Consider the following 17,333-nt stretch of genomic DNA (forward strand, 5'->3'; position numbering starts at 1 on the left):
GAGCTGGCTGGTGGACTCAGCAGAAGCAGGACAGGTGAATCCTTCCATGTCCGAGCTCCCAGCTCAGGGATCCTCTTAGAACTGAGTCCTGGTTAACATGTGTGCACACTGAGTGCCACTGTATCCCCCTAAACTGCATCTGCATGGGGACTAGAGGAAAACGTTCATTTCCAACATCCTCACCCTTTACGGAAAAATTCTGTGAGGAGATAGCACCTGTGTCCATATGTCCACCTCTCTGCCACACACCATCCCTCCTTTATCCCCTACCCATCCTTTTGTTCATCTTTTCACTAAGTCCTGTGGCTGTGCCTCTGTGGTTGGCCAGATGCCAGGACCCCTGAGATACCCTCAGTAGCTCCCTCTGCTGCTGCATTTAAACACCATGGTTCCACAGGTGGTGCACATGAACCCAGGTGATTCCTGCAGAATTTTTCCCCATGAAAGATAGGGGAGGCCCCTGGTAACCCGGTGACCATTATACTGGGTATCTCAAGCGTTTTACATGACTATTAGGGATGCTGGATGGGTTAGACCTGAGCCCTTGGGAAGTATAGTGCTGGGTTTGGGTATCAGAGTTACCCCTGTCAATGGTACATTTATGGAGAAGAGGAAGTTTGGGGTGACTGTGGAGCCCTAGTTCCTTCACTTCCCTGGGGTTCACAGGCAGACAGAGGAGCCCTCAGGTGATGGATTGTACCCTGGAGACTGGTCTTCAGGCCCCACTTGTCCTTCAGCAGGAATCTTGCTCTGTTGGAAGCATGGAGAGATGGCAAAAGCTCTCACACCAGACTTGAGGCTCAGACTGGAGGAGCTGGGAGGGTAGCCCAGGCGTTCTGCTCAGCCTTGCTCCCTGGGGGATGGAGTATCATTTGGAGAATGAGGGAATAGGAAGCTGTGCTCAGGGGGCCTCCAGGCTAGGTGATGGCTGTCTCCAAGGTCAGGTACTGAGGGTCAGGACTTAATCATGAAATGTTTCCTCCAAGTTGTAGACAAGCAGGTTATCTGACACTCAGCGGCGGGGAGATACTCTGAGAGGACAAAGTTAGTTCTCAGCCTCCTTGAGGACACCCTCCAGGTGCAGGATCATTCACCCGGGAGTTATCATGGCTGTAGCTACAACTAATACACAGACAGGAGAAAGTGCTCCCAATTCATAAACTAGAGCAAAGCGGGTTATCCTTGAACACATTCTACTATGTTCATCTTTGTCATAGAGTAGAAATGGGCAGGATATCCAGCCGTCTCTTCCCATTGATGGGGGCTGAGCACAGCAGAGACACTGTCCATGGTGCTGATGAACACAGGCCACCTGGAGACTTGGGAGTTGTGGTCTTTGAGTCACATCTGCTTTCTTTCCATTCTGAAAAATTGGGCATTGCTAGAAGAGGCTTCCATGGTGGCTCAGACAGTAAAGAATCTTCCTGCAATGCGGGAGACCTGGGTTTGATGAATCTACAGAGATGGCAATGGCTATCCACTCCAGTGTTCTTGCCTGGAGAATCCCATGGCAGATGTGCCTGGACGGTTACAGTCCATGGGCTTGCAAAGAGTTGGACAGACTGAGCAAGTTTCACTTCACTGGAAAGAAGAGGTGGGGAGAGCTGCAGGGAGTGTGGACTGGCCTCGATCTCCAGGGCTCAGGGCCAGTGAGATTGCTGTGGACATCGTGGCAGGACTTGACCCCACATCGGCCTGACAAAGTCCAAGCTGCCCAGAGCAGACTGCAGTGAGGGAAGATGATGCCCACGGCCTTGAGAGGAGTGGGAGGCAGAGCACAGAACCCTAAGAGATGTCCACAACTTCAAGCCCACAATCAGAAAATGTGCCCCATGATTAGGGAAACCTACAGATGAAATTCAGATCACATGACTGGGAGACTATGGTGGGGTATTTGGGAGACATGGTGGGGTAACTTGGAGATTATGGTGGGTGATGTACTGGGCTGAGTCCAATACATTCACAATGTTCCAAGGCAGGAGAGGCAGAGCCAGAGGAGATGGGATGATGGAAGGAGAGCTTGGGGAGCTTTAAGATGTTCCACTGCTGGCTCTGAAGATGGAGGAAGGGGCCACAAACCCAGGAAAGCAGGCAGCCTCTCACAGCTTGAAAAGGCAAAGAAATGAACTGTCTGTAGAATCCAGAAAGAACAGGGTCATATTGACACCATGGTTTGTGCCAGTAAATTTGTGGTCATTTGTTACAGAATAAGGAACACCAACAAGTGTCACCTTGTCTCATCCAAGACTGTGTGCCTGGGGGATAAGAAGTAATTTAGACTTAAATCATCATCAGAACCTTTGCAGATGGTTTCTATTACCTCTCATCTCATCTCAACACAAATGATACTTGGCCACTGGCAGAGCATGCTTGCCAACTGTGGGCTCTGTGCCCTAGTGCACACACCTGCTGTATTTGTGTGAGTGTGGGCACCTGATCCGAGCGGACCTATATGAGAACAGCACCTATCCCAGGGGCCTCAGGGAGATACTGAGTCCTGCTAGCCCAGGTGTGTGGTGGGGGCTGCAGGTGAGATCCAGGTGGAAAGGCCCTTGGGACACTTTGAGGAGGGGCAGGTGAGCCCTTTGCCGTGGTAGCCAGGTTGAGTTTTAGGTAGAGCCTGCAAGTCCGCCCTGAGGCTGACACGTGTGTGTGTGTGTGTGTGTGTTGAGAGTAGGCTCACGATCTGCACTGAAAAGCAAAATGGAAACCAGCAGGAAGTGGACAGAGGTCACGGGAAGTTCCTGGGAGGACCTTGCTCAGAGCATGGCTTCTGGGTCCCTCTTACTTTGGTGACTATGATTGCTCCTCTCGGCCCCCCAGAGGGAACGATGTCCTCAGGGCTTAGGCCCTTAGGGAAACAACAGAAACCCATGGAGAGAGAAGACATTCTGGATCCTAGATCTGGGGACAGACATAAGTTCCTGTCCCATCGCTGACTCAGTGGAGATTAGTTGAAGCAAACTCCAGGGGATAGTGAAGGACAGGGAAGCCTGGCGTGCTGCAGTCCATGGGGTCCCAAAGACTCAGACACAACTTAGCAACTCAACAACAAAAATTCATTTGAGGCAGCACCAGTTGGGGCCAGCAGGGCCTGGTGAGGAGGGCCAGAGGGCTCATGACACCAAGAGGCTGCAAAGGGGCCTCACCCATAAAAGTTGTCTCACCCACGACTCATCCTTCCTGACTCCTGTTCTAGTGGGTCTCAGACGGTCCCATATTCTGTGCTCCAGAGACTCCATGCCAAGTGAGCAAGCACTGGGAGGTGTCTGGGACCCCAGGGCAGTGTGAGGACTGCCGAGTGCCCATGTGACTGCCAACAGTCTGGTGACCCTCCTTTCCTGTTAGCATGCCCCCTCCCTCCATTCTCACAATCTTCCCCTTCCTTTCCCCCAGGGAAATGGGGAGGTCAGGTAACTAGAGCTAATAATTTCCCTGAGGAACCATGGAGAGACCAGAGCAGAGATTCAGGTGAATTTCTTGCTGGACAAGACCCAGGGGCAGTTATATTTTGCAACCAGGGGAAGGAAAGTGCTCTTGATTCAGATCTCTCTGGTGGTCCACAGGGGGTCAGAGGCCCAGTCACTTGCCCTGTTGAAGCCTCCTCCCACTGTGGGAATTGCAGCCTGAGTTCTGGTCCTTCCAGGCTTCAGGGCAGCCTGTCAGGGTCTCCAGGAATCCAGGAGGACCCTGAGCCTGGGCCCAGGTTCCTGAATAGCCTCAGGTCTCAGAGCTGGTTCTCTGCCTCAGGCTCTTCCTCTTGACCTCAGTCGGGTCTTGGGTCTCAGGTAAGCTCTTTCCCACAGTCCTTAAGAAGACGTGTCTGGAGGAGCTAAGGACCCACATCTGCTTTGTGGCTGATATTACAGTAAACGTCTGTGTCGGGGTGTAGTAATTCCTGCAAAAGAAAACCGACACCTTCGAGCTCATGTAACCTTCTTAGATGATTTCTCAGGGACTTCCCAGCCCCAGGTCACCCAGGGTCTGTTCGTGTCAGAGGTTTTTGGTCCAGACCCACCTCCCCTTCATCCCCTTTCCATCTTTCCTACTATTTCTTGGACCTCCAAACACAGCCAGGGGTGCAGTGGGCATTTCCTCTGCCCCTTGGGCTTATGGGACCAGAACTTGGATCTCCACACTCACCTGGTAGATGGGAGCTGGTGGCCTGGCATCAGGTAGGGAGGCCTGGGCATGGAGGAAGCGGGCATCAGAGGAGAGGGAAGGAGAGTCATTTCTCCCGACGAGCCATCTCCAAGCCTGGAGCCCCGACCCCAAATCCTATCTGGGCTCTGTTTCCCACCCTTGTTAGCCTGGCTCCCCTGACTGATGATCCAGTGCCCACTCTCTTCCTGGCTAAACTCCAACGTTCTCCTGAGGTCAATTCAGGGGACCAGGACAGCCTCTGGATAAGGTTGTGGGTGGTCATGTCCCTGAAGTGCATCCAGCTCCCAGCTTGGTGGGACTTGCTATGTTCTAACTACTCTTATGAGCTTCCCTGGTGGCTCAGAAGGCAAAGAATCTGCCTGCAATGTGGGAGACCGAGGCTCGATCCCTGGGTCAGGGAGATCCCCTGGAGAAGGCAATGGTAACCCATTCCAGTATTCTTGCCTGGAGAAATCCATGGACAGAGGAGCCTGGCAGGCTACAGTCCATGGGGCCACAAAGACTGGACATGACTGAGCGACTTTGAACTGCCCTCGAGTGAAGGGTGTCTCACAGTGCTTCTGGGTTGGACAATCCCCGTGCCCTGAGCCTGTGAAGCGGGGATGCTGGGGAGAAGAGACAAGGAAGGAAGGTACTTACCTGGGAGACAGAGCTGCCAGAGGGACCACGTCCTGGGAGGAAACAGGAGTTACCACTGAGCATGTGAGGAAGCTTAGCCCATTCTCCTAGGAGAAGTTGGACATCTACCTTCTGGAGAACCATGGGAGAAAGATCCCCACCAAGGGAGAGAACCTCTGGCAATTTCAGGCCCCAGTGAGGGCGAGGGAGCCTCCCAGGATGATAACCCGTAGGAAAAGCAGACTAGCCAGTCAGGATCCCTGTGCTTAAGCCCCAAAGGGCCAGAGACCCTGGGGGTGGCAGGCAGGAACAGACATGGCAGGGCCTGACCGGGGCTCCCCGCTGTCCTGGGCTGAACAGACACTCACCTGAGGTGGACGCTGGGGGCCAGTTCCCTCTGTTGTGCAGGCAGCCGGGGTTAGGAAAGAAAAACAAAACAGGCATATTTGTGAGGAGTGTAGACGGAGGTCAAGGCTTTGTTGTCAGAACATGGGACAGGAGGATCCCCATGTCCAAGCAGGGGCTGGACACTGCCTTTCTCCACCAAGGCTGCTTCGGAGGGGAGGGCCCAGTAAGGACACTGAGGAAAGTTCTTAAGAAGCCATATCTGCTCTGAGTCCAGAGGGGCAGGACCATAGGCTAATAGGGTTCAGGAGAAAGTGGCCACTGAAGGGACCAAGGCTCTGGGAAAGGCGTCCATCCATCCAAAGCTTTGTCTGAGTGGATTCATCACGCTTATGGAGAGAGCAGGGCCAGTGCATGGGGAGGAAAGCGGTCAGCCAGAGACTCTGGGATCTCACTGAGGGCAGTGTCGCTGCTGTGGCCACCCGCCCTCACCCAGGAGCTGCTGAAATATGACAGTGGCCTTGTCCTCTGTCTTCATCTACCTGGACCTTAAGTGTAAAGACATCCCACCACCTGCGGACCTGGCATGATGTTCTGTCTCATGCATCAGGGGTGTTGTTAATGTATCTGCCACGTGGGGGCATTTGACCCCACCTGGCCTGTCCAAACTTCCACTCTCTGGCCAAGTGTGGACTTGGCGAAGACGACCCTCAGGTCCTGGCCCTGTGACTGCCCCTCAGCAGAGTAGCTGGATTTAAATATACAGGAAGAGATACCTTTTTCTGAGTACTTACTACCTGCCAGCCTACATATAGGGAACGAGGACAAGGAGGTGTCTTAATTGTGTTAACTGATAGATGGGCCTTCCCTGGTGGCTCAGAGGTAAAGAATCTACCTGCCAATGCATGGGACACAGGTTCGATCCCTGGGCCAGGAAGATACCCTGGGGAAGGAAATGGCAACCCACTCCAGTATTCTTGCCTGGAAATTCCATGGACAGAGGAGTTCATGGAGTGGCAAAGGAGATGGATACAACTTGGCGACTAAATAACAAAATAAATGAGGACGGTGTTAAGGAAGCTGCCACAGGTCAATACCTGGTGAGGCAGGAACTGAAGGACGAGAGAGAATACCCGTGGGGAAGTGGGGGGGTCCTGGAGATCCAAGCCGGAAATTGGAGGATGGGGTGTCCTTCCTCTAGGACTAGGGTCAACCTGGGGGTGGGGGCAGCATCTGGGAATGCCACTGTACCTGTGAAGGAAAATGAAACACCCCAGGACAGCCAGCAGCGTCAGCACAAGCAGGACCCCAATCACGATGCCAGTAATGGCCCCCACACGGAGGGCTCGGGCGTTTTCTCGCCCTGAAAGCAGAAGAGAAAGAGAGAGGGGAAATGGGGTCCGAGTTCATGGAGGCAATACCAAGAGGAGTCTTACAGGGAGAGGGCCTGGTTAGGAGGAAGGAAATGCCCTGAGGCCCGTGTGGTTGCATGTCTTGTCATCACAGTGTCCTCCTGACTCTCCCACTGCACGAGGCTGCATCATTTCCCTCTTCGTCAGATTTGAAACCTTGGACTTGCTCTAGCTCTCCATTCTCTCACTGTAGCCATCTCCATGTCCTGTTCATTTTCCTTTGAAGGACTCTTTTCTTCTCACATTATGCCCCCTCCCTCTGATTTTTTGTTTCCATCACAACTGTTGGTCTTAGAGGGTAGTTCCTCTCCAGTCCACCCAACATTGATTAGTAGTAATAATATTAATGAACTGTTTCCAGGTACTCCTGTTCGATTGGCACAGTGGGAAATCATTTACACCCATTTTTTCTGATCTTTCCATCCCCACGAGGGAGGGGTTGTCATCCCCGCTGTGCATGCACAGATTTGAGACACACAGTTCTTCCATAAAGGAATGGAGGCCCCAGAGCTAGGACCAGGTGAAACAGAAATGTAACTGAGTTGTTTGACTCTACAGCCAAAACCCACAGCACTGAAAACCAAAATATCCCCTGTGAACATTTCTTGCCTGCTGACTCTGTGTGGGTAAGAATTTTACCTACAGGGAGAATTTTAATCTCATTCCCTTCCTAGTGAACAACCTCACAGCAGCCCTAAGATCCAGCTCTTCTTCTGCAGTTTTACAGACAGGGAAACGGAGGCACAAGATCCAGTGCCTTGCCTACAGTCAAACAATTCTCACAAACAATAACCGAACTATGACAAAATTAGCTAAGTTTTGCATAACTAATTAAACACATTGCTCTACAGGCTCCAAAAGGAGACTACCCACGTCCTCATGATTTGCATTCATTACACACCCATTTCCAGTGAAATTACAAGGGAAGATGAAGAGGTGTGGAAGGTCACTATAGTGCTTAGTGGGGAGCTGGCATCACATCTGCAGACTCTGACTGGGAGGAGACCCCACACTGACGGGACCCCGCGTCCTCTGTCCTGACACTGTTGCTTGTCTGGGACAGCATCACCTTCTCAGTGAGCCGTAAACTCTGCTCATTGATTCACTGACCATTGGATGCTTGTCCCCATATCACTTGGTCTGTTTGCACCCAGATTGGAAGGCTCGTGGGATTCCTAAGAGGGAGGGATTGACTACCAAAGAGCGTGACCTTTGTCTGTGGTTCCAGATCATTGGGAATGGCTCCTCTGTTCATGGAATTCTCCAGGTAAGAATACTGGAGTGGGTTGCCATTTCCTCCTCCAGGGGATCTTCCTGATGCCCAGGGATCAAACCTGCATCCCTTAGTCTCCTGCATTAGCGCTGGCAGGCAGGTTCTTTACCACTAGCCCCACATGAGAAGCCCCTAGAGAGGGAAGGGAGTACATCAAACTTGAGGAGAAGTCCAGTTCCTTGATTGATGCCATCTGAGAGCTCCGTGGGATGAGCCTTCCTTCTCAGGGTCCACAACTACCCTCCTCTTTTTGTGGTTTTCTGCTCCTAGTGTGCTTGTCTGAGATTGACCCAGTAGCCACATAATCAGTGTCCATGTCTAAAGCAGTGGAGTCCACAGTGTGAGGGGATGGCTGTCTCCACATTGGTCAGGTCTGAGGAGCACCTGCTTCTCAAGAAAGATGTGTTCTTCCTCATTGTTAAATTACTTAAACAGGGTTGAAGAAAATCTGGAGCTGAAGTATAAGAAGTGAAAACACTAACTTAGAAGGGCGATTCCTCAGCAGGTCTGAGCAGGTAGAAGAAAGCATCCGTGAACGTGAAGACAGAAAAAAAGAAGTTATTCAGAATGGGCAGTAGAAAGGGAAAAAAAAAAATGGTGAATAATGACTCCAGGCAAAGTATTATGCAGAACTCCCATCAGGTGGACAAACATATGCAGGATGGCAGTTCCTGAAGGAGAATAGAGAGGAAAAAGCAATGAAAAATATATATAAATGAATGGTTTAAAACTTCCGAAACTAGATGATCACATACTAGAGATGGTTAAGGAACTCCAAAAAGGGGTAACTCAAGATACAGACGTTGCGACACAATAGAGTCAAATTGTTGAGAGACCGAGGGAAAGAGGAAGTGAAAAACGCAGCGAGAGGAATTGAAAAATGCAGGAGTGACTCAGCATGTGCAGCGGATCTTCAACAGTGTGAAAATCGAATTCCACATCAGAAGGCATTGGGATGACCGACTGAAGTCCTAAAAGCAAGACTGTCAACCGGCGAAGCAATGTACACAGAAGCTCTCCTTCAGTGAAGCTCAAATTAGGACTTTCCCAGATAAACAACAGTTGAGGGAGCTCATTCCTTGGAGACACAGCATAGATGAAGTGTGAAAGGAAGCCTTTAAGATGACTGAACAAATATATTACACAGCAACTCAGAGCCACAGGCAACCTAGAGAAGAGTGGTCAAATTACACAATAGGTAGCTATCTTATCTAAGCCGGTATTATTGTCTTTTATGTAATCGCTTGTTTTTGTTTTTTATTACAAAGGTATTACACGAGACAATGTTTATAAATCTATATAACGGGCATATATTGTACAAGGACGGCTGAAATATAGGACAGTAAGTGTGTAATATGGAGGCGATGGAGATGCACAGAGCACCTCGTTTGTAATATACATCATAGATCTGGTTGGTATTTCAACTTGATAGTTATACGTTTAAGATATAACTGTCATCTTCAAGTTAGGCGCTAAGAAAAGAACTGAAATACATTGGAAAGGGGAAGACTAGAATCAAAATGACACATACGAAAGGAAATCACCTAAATACCAAACAGTAAGTAATAGAGGAATTAATGAATAAAGCATGTAAGACATATAACAAATAGCTAGATGGCACAAGTTCTTTCTTATTAGGAAGTATTTGGATGAAAGATAGCCTCAACCTTCAAATTAAAGGCAGAGGTTGACAGAATGGATAAAAATTATGACCCATCTCTATGCTCTCTTCAAGAGACTCACTTTACATACAAAAGCATAGAAGGTTGAAGTAAGGCTGGAAAAAGATATTCTATGCAAGTAGCAATAAAAAGAGAATTGTGGTGGCTGTATTAGTGTCTGCTATAATCATCTCTAAATCAAAAAAGCCTGCAAGAGACATTAGGACCTTGCATATCAAGAAAAGTTTCCATCCATCAAGGAAATAGAACAATTATAAGCATTACCCACCCAACACCACCAGAATTGTGAATCAAAAATGGACAGCATCGAGGGGAGAAATAGCTCGGTCATAACACTGACACTACACCCCACTTTCAAAAATGCGACAGCAGTCAGAGAGATTTCAGTGAGAACTAGAGACCGTGAGAGCACTGTAAACCAGAGACCTAACCGACCAACAGACAGCACACAGTCATAGGAGTTTATGTGCGCAAAGTGCAGTCCTCAAGGCCCCCAGCTCTCACCACACATGACCACCGCCCATCCTGTGAAGAAACGGTGTCACTTCCACTGTAGAGACGATGGTGCAACTAAGAAAGCCAAGTGGAGGGACCTGGAGTTGAGTGTGGCAGCAAGCCTGCAATCACAACAGTGCGAACTAACATCCTGACACTGCCTGAACACGTCTGCTGTGATTTGCACCTTCATCGGAGCGATATTCACAAAGCTCTATAAAGTGCATAATAAACACCATTGAACACATAAGAAAAAGGAGATTTAGGCTTTATGACTCACCAGGGCTTCCCAGGAGGCCCTAGTGGTAAAGATCCCACCTGCCAATCAGGAGGCATAACAGACACGGATTCAGTCCCTGGGTGGGGAAGATCCCCAGGAGGAGGTCACAGCAACCCCTGCAGTGGAAGGTGGAGTCTTAACCACTGGACTGCCCAGGAAGTCCCAGGTACTGATTTTAGTGCTGCTTCCAGTGGTCTTGGCAACGAGGCTTCACAGCAGAGGGCCAGGAGAAATCAGGGGATGAGGAGGGGAGAGACAGCACATGTTCCAATCGCTTGAAGTGAAGGAAATGAGATGATAGGCTAATTGTTGGTGGAGTTAATAAAGAAGCTTATCCAGTGAAAATGGGCTTCACTGGAAGCTTAGCTGGGAAGACTGCCTGCAGTGCAGCAGACACGGGATCGATCCTGGGTCAGGACGATCCCCTGGAGTAGCAAATGGCAACACACTCCAGGATTCTTGCCTGGGAAATCCCATGGACAGAGTAGCCTAGTGAGCTCAAGTCCGTGGTGTCACAAAGAGTCGGACACCACTGAACGACTAAGACAGGAGGCGATGGTGGTCACTCACAGGTCACCCTCAGCCTGAGGGGGCCACTTCTGCTGGAGTTGCCCCTGTTGGAGACCTCACACTGATAACCCCCAGCGTCCTCTCTGCTGACGGGGTCTATGGTGAGGGTGCTGCTGTCTGAGGACAGTGTCATCCTCTCTGCGAGGAGGAGACTCTGGCCTTTGAAGAGCCAGCGTATGGAGACCCCAGTCTCATCTGTGAGGCAGGTCAGGACCACGGGGCCCTCATGTTCTGGGACTGTGATGTTGCTGGCTTGGAGGGAAGGCCGTACCACTGGGTCTGTGGAGAGACAGGGGGTGACTGCTGAGAGTGGGTCAGGGCCCTGGGCCTTGCTCCCTTCTCAGTCTCGGGGCCCAAGACCTCTGTAAAGGTGACTGTGAGGAAGGCCCTGGGTCTTTGTTCAGGTGGCAACGGGAAAGAGTGATTACACACCTCCTCTGACCCCCAGATCACACAAGAGGGACCATTGCCTGGTTGCTGAGACAACACTCTAGTGCTAGACAGCTCTGTGCTATCAGCCCTGGGAACCTTGATCTTCTGACTGTGGGGCTATCCAGGCCAGTCAGGGAATGTGGGATCTGAGAGCACATGTTGTGATTGGGAATAGAGAGAGGCTGGGTGTATTCCTGGGCCCTCACATTGACAAGCTGGGAGCGCTATGTGGCTGGGTTAGAGGCTGTGTGGCAGGAGAGGTTGAGGTTCCCCTCTGGATGGTCAGAGGAGTCTGAGGGGTAGTGGTGGGGTGTCCGGACCATTTGGAGCAAAGAGCAGAAAGCCACACATGGTGCAATCAGAGGGAAGGCAAGTTCCTGGTCTGTACTGGGGCTCCTGGGTCCTTCTGAGCTGTTCACATGCTTGTCTGAAAAATTTGCAATCATTACCCTTCATGCTCACTCTTTGTGAGTCTGACGTTAATTTGTTTCTCCCATCATATTCTGGTGATCCTCAGCCACCAGCACAGAGCTGCCCATCCCCTCCCTGTCTTCATTCAAGGTGGACCTGCCTGGGCTTGCCTGGGACAGGAAGTCATGGCCAGTCTGGGTGTCCAGGGGTGATGGCCCATGTACTCGGACCTGAGAGGGATGGGTGTGGATTGGCCTCTGGCAGCGCGCATTTGGGTGGGCAGCTCAGGCCACATAGGAACAGAGGTTACTCACAGAGGACATCCAGGGTGAATGGGTCACTGTGGCTGATGCTCACTGGGTTCCGGGTTTCACACACATAGGGTCCTTTCTCTTTCCTTGTGACGGTGACCACTTTGAGAGTCCTCTTGTCCTCGGACAGTTCCAGCCTGGTGCTCTTGGGGAGGCTCTGATTGCTGATCCACCACATGTAGGAGGTGTTCTGAGTCTCAGGTCCACATGTTAACACCACAGTGTCCTTGTGCTCCCTGGGGTTGGAGTTGTTGCTGGTGATGACGGGTGTGGGTAGCACCGCTGTGCAGATAACAGAGAGGACATTGCCCTGAGCCTCCCTGGACGCTCAGACAGTAAAGAATCTGCCTGCCAGTGCAGGAGACCTGGGTTCAATCCCCGGTCAGAAAGATCCCCCGGAGAAGGGAATTGCCACCCAGTCAATATTCTTGCCTGGAGAATTCCATGGACAGAGGAGCCTGGTGGGCTACAGTCCATGGAATAGGAAAGAGCAGGACATGACTGAACGACTAACACTCTCACTTTCTTATACTTTTGGCTCCTCTAAAAGCATCTTTCAACAAAATTGGCTTCCTTCGCCTCTTAGCCAGACTTTAAAGAATAAGGCAGGCTTGTGTGTGGCAGGACAAATGCATGGGGACCTGAGCTCAGAGAGTGTGAGGCCACCTGCTCTATGTCTGGGAGAAGCACAGGCTTCCTTGGGGGTTGATTGTGCAGCAGCGTTTAGTGGTGGACAGAACAGGGTAGATTCAGAGACCACCTGGCATCTCTCCTGGTTTTCACCAACATGCCTCGAGAGAGAGCTCCCTGGGCAGCACCCTGGGATGGAGGAGCTGCCAGCAGTGTCTTCCTTCCTCCGTTCCTCTCTGGGGGTGCTGAGATTTCTCTGGCGTCTCCAAGTCCCCCAGGGCATTTGGTTGATTCCTGGGGACCTTGTACCTGTGTGTTGTCCATGCTGAGTCTCAGGAGTAGGACCAGGCTGTGCCCCTGCACGGATGTGGCTCTTGGGGCTGAGCCCTGGCTGGTGACCAGCTTGGAGCCTCCGGATTTGGCACAGGCTTCCCAGGGTCACTGGAGGCAGGAGCCCTGGGACAGGGTCTGGGATGGACTTCCTGGAGCTGAGCTTCTCTGTGAGGATCCCTGGGGCCCTCAGGCCAGGGTCTTCCCTGAGTCCTGCAGGGTCTTCCTCAGGGTCATGGTCACAGGGAGGGGCCCAAGGGGCTGGACTGAGAGCGCTCTCCCTCTGCCGAGTCCCTCATCAGACCGTCCTTCTCTCTACACAGTGTCTGCAGGGCCTGGCTTCCTGGAAAGCATTTCTGACCCTTTGGAGTTGGTCTCCACAGTGTGTGCCCTGCACTGAATGTTCAAACCCCGACACGGGACACAATGCAGAGGGGATGGAGGCGCCATCCGGGTCTGTCAGAACAGAATTCAGGCCCCGAACACCCGGAGGTCAGAGAGGAGGCACTCACGGTGTACGTGGAGGTGTCCAGTTTGTCTTTCTGTCTGTAAATCATCCTTTGTAACGAGCAGCGTGTAGGAGCCTGTGTCTTCCTGGGTGACACTCTGGATCAGCAGGGTTCCGTTGGGGTAAAGTGTCTCCGATCCGCTGTGTGCAGGCCCTTTGGTAGTTAGGTTAGTGGCTACTCTACATGATCCAATTAGCTGGGTGTTGTCTACCCTTTCTCCTCTGTACCAGGCATAGCCTAGAGGATTCTTTGTCACGTTGTGGGCAAGCAGAAGAACATCCGACCCTTCTGCAGCAAGGAGGGGCACTGTTTCAATAGTGGGCTGGGCAGTGGTGGGCGGGGTCCAGAAAGTTAAGAGGGAGACTAGGAGGGAAGAGAGAGAAATCAGTTAATATTGTGCCCTGTGTGGGGGATGGGAAAATGCTGCCCTGGGTCCTGAGCAGGTCTCTTCATCCCTCAGCCTTGGTGTGGGTGTGTGTGCATGTATGTGTGTGTGTGGTTCAAGGTCATCAGCATGACCCCCATCACTTCAGCCCCTCTGGGCTCGTTTTTTCCTCTGTTTCCCCAGCTGTCCCCTGGCTCACTCCCTCGCTGCCCTCACATGCCTGCTCACACTCAGGGCCTCTTGGGAGATGCTCCTCGCCCCGACCAGCTGCTGTAAAGACCCTTCGTGCTCACTTGCTGACCCTTCTCCGCTCCCTTTCCTGCGTGATGCCTGTAGCACCTGCCAGCACACTCTTGATCTCTCTGCTTGTCTGTCTTCCTCCCCACAGGGCGTGGGCTCCGTGAGGGCAGGGGCTTGTCTGATCCTGCTTGAAACCCAGGGCCAGGACCAGGCTCCAGACATTAGTACCTGGGGGGGAAGGAAGGAGAGGTCCCAGGAATTCCACAGCCTGCTGTTTATTTGTCAGTTTCTAAGGATGCGGGTAAGGACAGTGTTTACTGTTCTGGTTGTTTTTCTGTACTGACACAATAAACTGTTATTATTGTCATCAGTTTTCAACAATTACTGCTCAGTGAAGAATAACTCATGAAACCTACAGCAGTTGAGATCTTCCCACCCCTCACCAGCTCTAGTTCATGGAGAGTCTCCTGTGGCTGAGCCCCCCACCCTCCCCTGTCCTCTGCGCTCAGGTGTGAACACAAGCCCTCTGTCCCCTCTCAGAGCCCTGTCTCCCCCAGACACCAGCCAGTCTCTTGTTCTCCAGTCTCTGCCCACTCCCTGAAAATCGTCCCCTCTCACCTGCCAGGAGGAGCCTGTTCCAGGGGACATGCCTCCTGCTTGCAGGGCCTGACGGGGGCTCCATGGCGCCTGCTGTCTGCTGTCCCTCTCTGCGAGGAGAACTTCTGGTCCAGAAACGCTCAGAAGCACTGCAGCCTGCTGAGTGAGCTCTGCTGTCCTTCCCTCTGTGTGCTGTGCCTCCTCCGGGGGCAGGAGCACGTCACTGGGTCACGTGGCCCGGGGCGGGGTCTCTGCCCAGGCCCCGCCCTCTGCCTCCCCTCTCCTCCTTCCCTCCCTGGTGGTCCCCCTCCCCCTTCCCTCTCTGTCTGTATTTCTATTCCCTGAATTCTGCTGAGTCCCCTGCTTTCTACAGCAGTGATTCTCCACCTACACACACACACACACACACACACACACATCTACATACACACACTCCACACACACATACCTGCACACACAGCTACACACAGACACCTACATACACACACATCTATACACACACACAGGCACACACACACACCCTTGTCTGGAAAAGCACAACCTTGGGGTGTCCGGGCCCGAGGTCCCCACTGCTCTGGATCAGATGCACACTCAGCCTCTCCTACAGCCCTCTGTCATCCCCTTCTGGCTTTTCCCTTCAGAGGAGGAGCCTGGGGGTGGGGGGTGCATGAGGAACGCTTGTCACAGGGACGTCTTCCCCACGGTGCGTGGGAATCACCTGTGGAGCTTCATGAAGACTGGGAACCCCCAGGTGTCACCTTAGAAATGCTGTTTCAGCAGCCGCCAGGTCACACGCTCGCCCAGCCTGACTGAGACCCCAGAACACCGGTTAGGCTGCCCCACCCACCCCAGTGTTGGCCTCTGCTGTGTTTTGGTCTGAGGTCTCTCAGCACAACACACAGATCCAGCGGTTTCCAAATGTTGGTGGTAATTGTTCCCGTGACACAGAAACCCAGCTGGATGCCCAGGGTCTTCCTGTTCTCAAATATCTGAGAAGACTGCATTTACTCCCCCCTCAAGGTCACACTGACTCTGGAGGAGAGAAAGGAGTCAGATGAGCGATGACTGGAGAGGGGACCTGACCTCCACTTTCGAGTGTCACCAGCCTGGCATCTGTTTTCAGGGACAGAGACCCAGAACCGAGTGTCAGGAGGAGCTGCAGTTTGCAGGTGAGAAGGGAAAGGCTTCCTGTGTGTCCTGGGAGGAGAGGAACCTGGTGCTGATGGGTGGGCTGACTCTGGGCTCCCTGGTCCTCAGGTCAAGTTCCGGGAGACTCTCCGTCTCTGTGTCTATTGCCTGAATCTTGGTTCAGAAACTATTCAGGTCCTCCTTGCCATTATAGGGCCTCCTCTGTCACCCTGGCTGATCTTTCTGTGGTCGCTGTGATCTTTCCCATGGGTGGTTGCAGGCAGGGATGAGAGCTGGCATGGGTGCCCATAGGCCCCTAGAAGGTTGGGCAGCATAATGTGGGCACATATGAGGGGCTTTGAGGGTCTGTAGAAGAGGGATCCCCTGGGGTCTAAGGCCTGATAATCTGAGGTGGAGTTGATGTAATAATAATAGATATAAGTACACAGTAATTGTAACACGCTTGAATTATCACCAAATCATCTCCACCACTCCGCAATTGTCTTCCATGAAACCGGTCCCTGGTGCCCTTAAGGTTGGAGACCGCTATTTAGAAGGAGGGATGGAAATCAGGCTCCTTCTCCACTTCCTTAGGCAAAACAAAATTCACCTGCTAATTTCCTGTTTGGCCGAATGTTGCCCCCTGGAGGTTATGAGCAGACCCGGGGACAATGTAACAGGCGGCTGCTGCTGCTGCTGTTGCTGCTAAGTCCCTTCAGTCGTATCCGACTCTGTGTGACCCCATAGTCGGCAGCCCACCAGGCTCCCCCGTCCCTGGGATTCTCCAGGCAGGAACACTGGAGTGGGTTGCCATTTCCTTCTCCAACGCATGAAAGTGAAAAGTGAAAGTGAAGTCACTCAGTCGTGTCCGACTCTAGCAACCCCATAGACTGCAGCCTTCCAGGCTCCTCCATCCATGGGATTTTCCAGGCAAGAGTACTGGAGTGGGCTGCTGGGGTGCAAACGCCAAAGGGAGTGAGTTGGCTCTGCGCTCTGGGCAGATGTGGGCACTGACCTCCAGACTAGAGGCTATCAGCCGGGGTTCAGGTCTCTGTGGGTCCCCAGGCTTCCTGACCTCATCCCAGTGCAGGGTGAGCCCAGGGAGACGATGGGCATTGTTCAGTGGCAGGAGAACCATCCATCCAGGTGGATGTGTGCTCAGGAGGAGCTCTCAGTCCCTGAGGCTTCAAAGGAAGGGCCGGCGGGGGGTCTCGGGGCTTTGGGGAGAGGGTGGCGGCCTGTGGGCTGGACCCCAGAAGGCCCTGTCCTCCTCCACCTCACAGCACTGGGCCTGAACCCTAGTTCTCTGTGTCCCCATCAGTGGTCTGCTCTCAGCCTCCCCACAGTGCCAGGACCTGGGCAACTCCATCTAGAGACTCTGTCAGGGGAGCCCCTGGGCTCCTCTGTCAGTGGAGGGAAGACCCCCGTGGGACTACAGTCCCCCTGGGATGGATCAACTGCAGAAGCTATGTTCCTCTGTTCCGGAAGTTCCCCTCCTTTCCCAGGATGCCTTAGGGGGAG

The 17,333-nt window shown here is 52.4% G+C and overlaps 1 protein-coding gene across 1 annotated transcript in view; it reads right to left on the reverse strand.

Moving 5' to 3' along the window:
- Positions 1–3,045: 3,045 nt before the first annotated feature.
- The window catches only part of LOC100336941 (uncharacterized), a 50,042-nt gene continuing 35,754 nt past the window's right edge, over positions 3,046–17,333 (reverse strand). The window contains exons 9-17 of the mRNA XM_024979129.2: positions 14,187–14,376; positions 13,466–13,825; positions 11,997–12,275; positions 10,840–11,118; positions 6,379–6,490; positions 5,151–5,256; positions 4,804–4,835; positions 4,144–4,185; positions 3,046–3,898 (exon numbers count right to left, since the gene is read on the reverse strand). Of these exons, the coding sequence (XP_024834897.2) occupies positions 3,721–3,898; positions 4,144–4,185; positions 4,804–4,835; positions 5,151–5,256; positions 6,379–6,490; positions 10,840–11,118; positions 11,997–12,275; positions 13,466–13,825; positions 14,187–14,376 (1,578 nt within the window). The 3' untranslated portion in view covers positions 3,046–3,720. The remainder of the gene's footprint in view (positions 3,899–4,143; positions 4,186–4,803; positions 4,836–5,150; positions 5,257–6,378; positions 6,491–10,839; positions 11,119–11,996; positions 12,276–13,465; positions 13,826–14,186; positions 14,377–17,333) is intronic.

The sequence above is a fragment of the Bos taurus genome, chromosome 18 (genome assembly GCF_002263795.3).
Source record: "Bos taurus isolate L1 Dominette 01449 registration number 42190680 breed Hereford chromosome 18, ARS-UCD2.0, whole genome shotgun sequence".
NCBI classification, from domain to species: Eukaryota; Metazoa; Chordata; class Mammalia; order Artiodactyla; family Bovidae; genus Bos; species Bos taurus.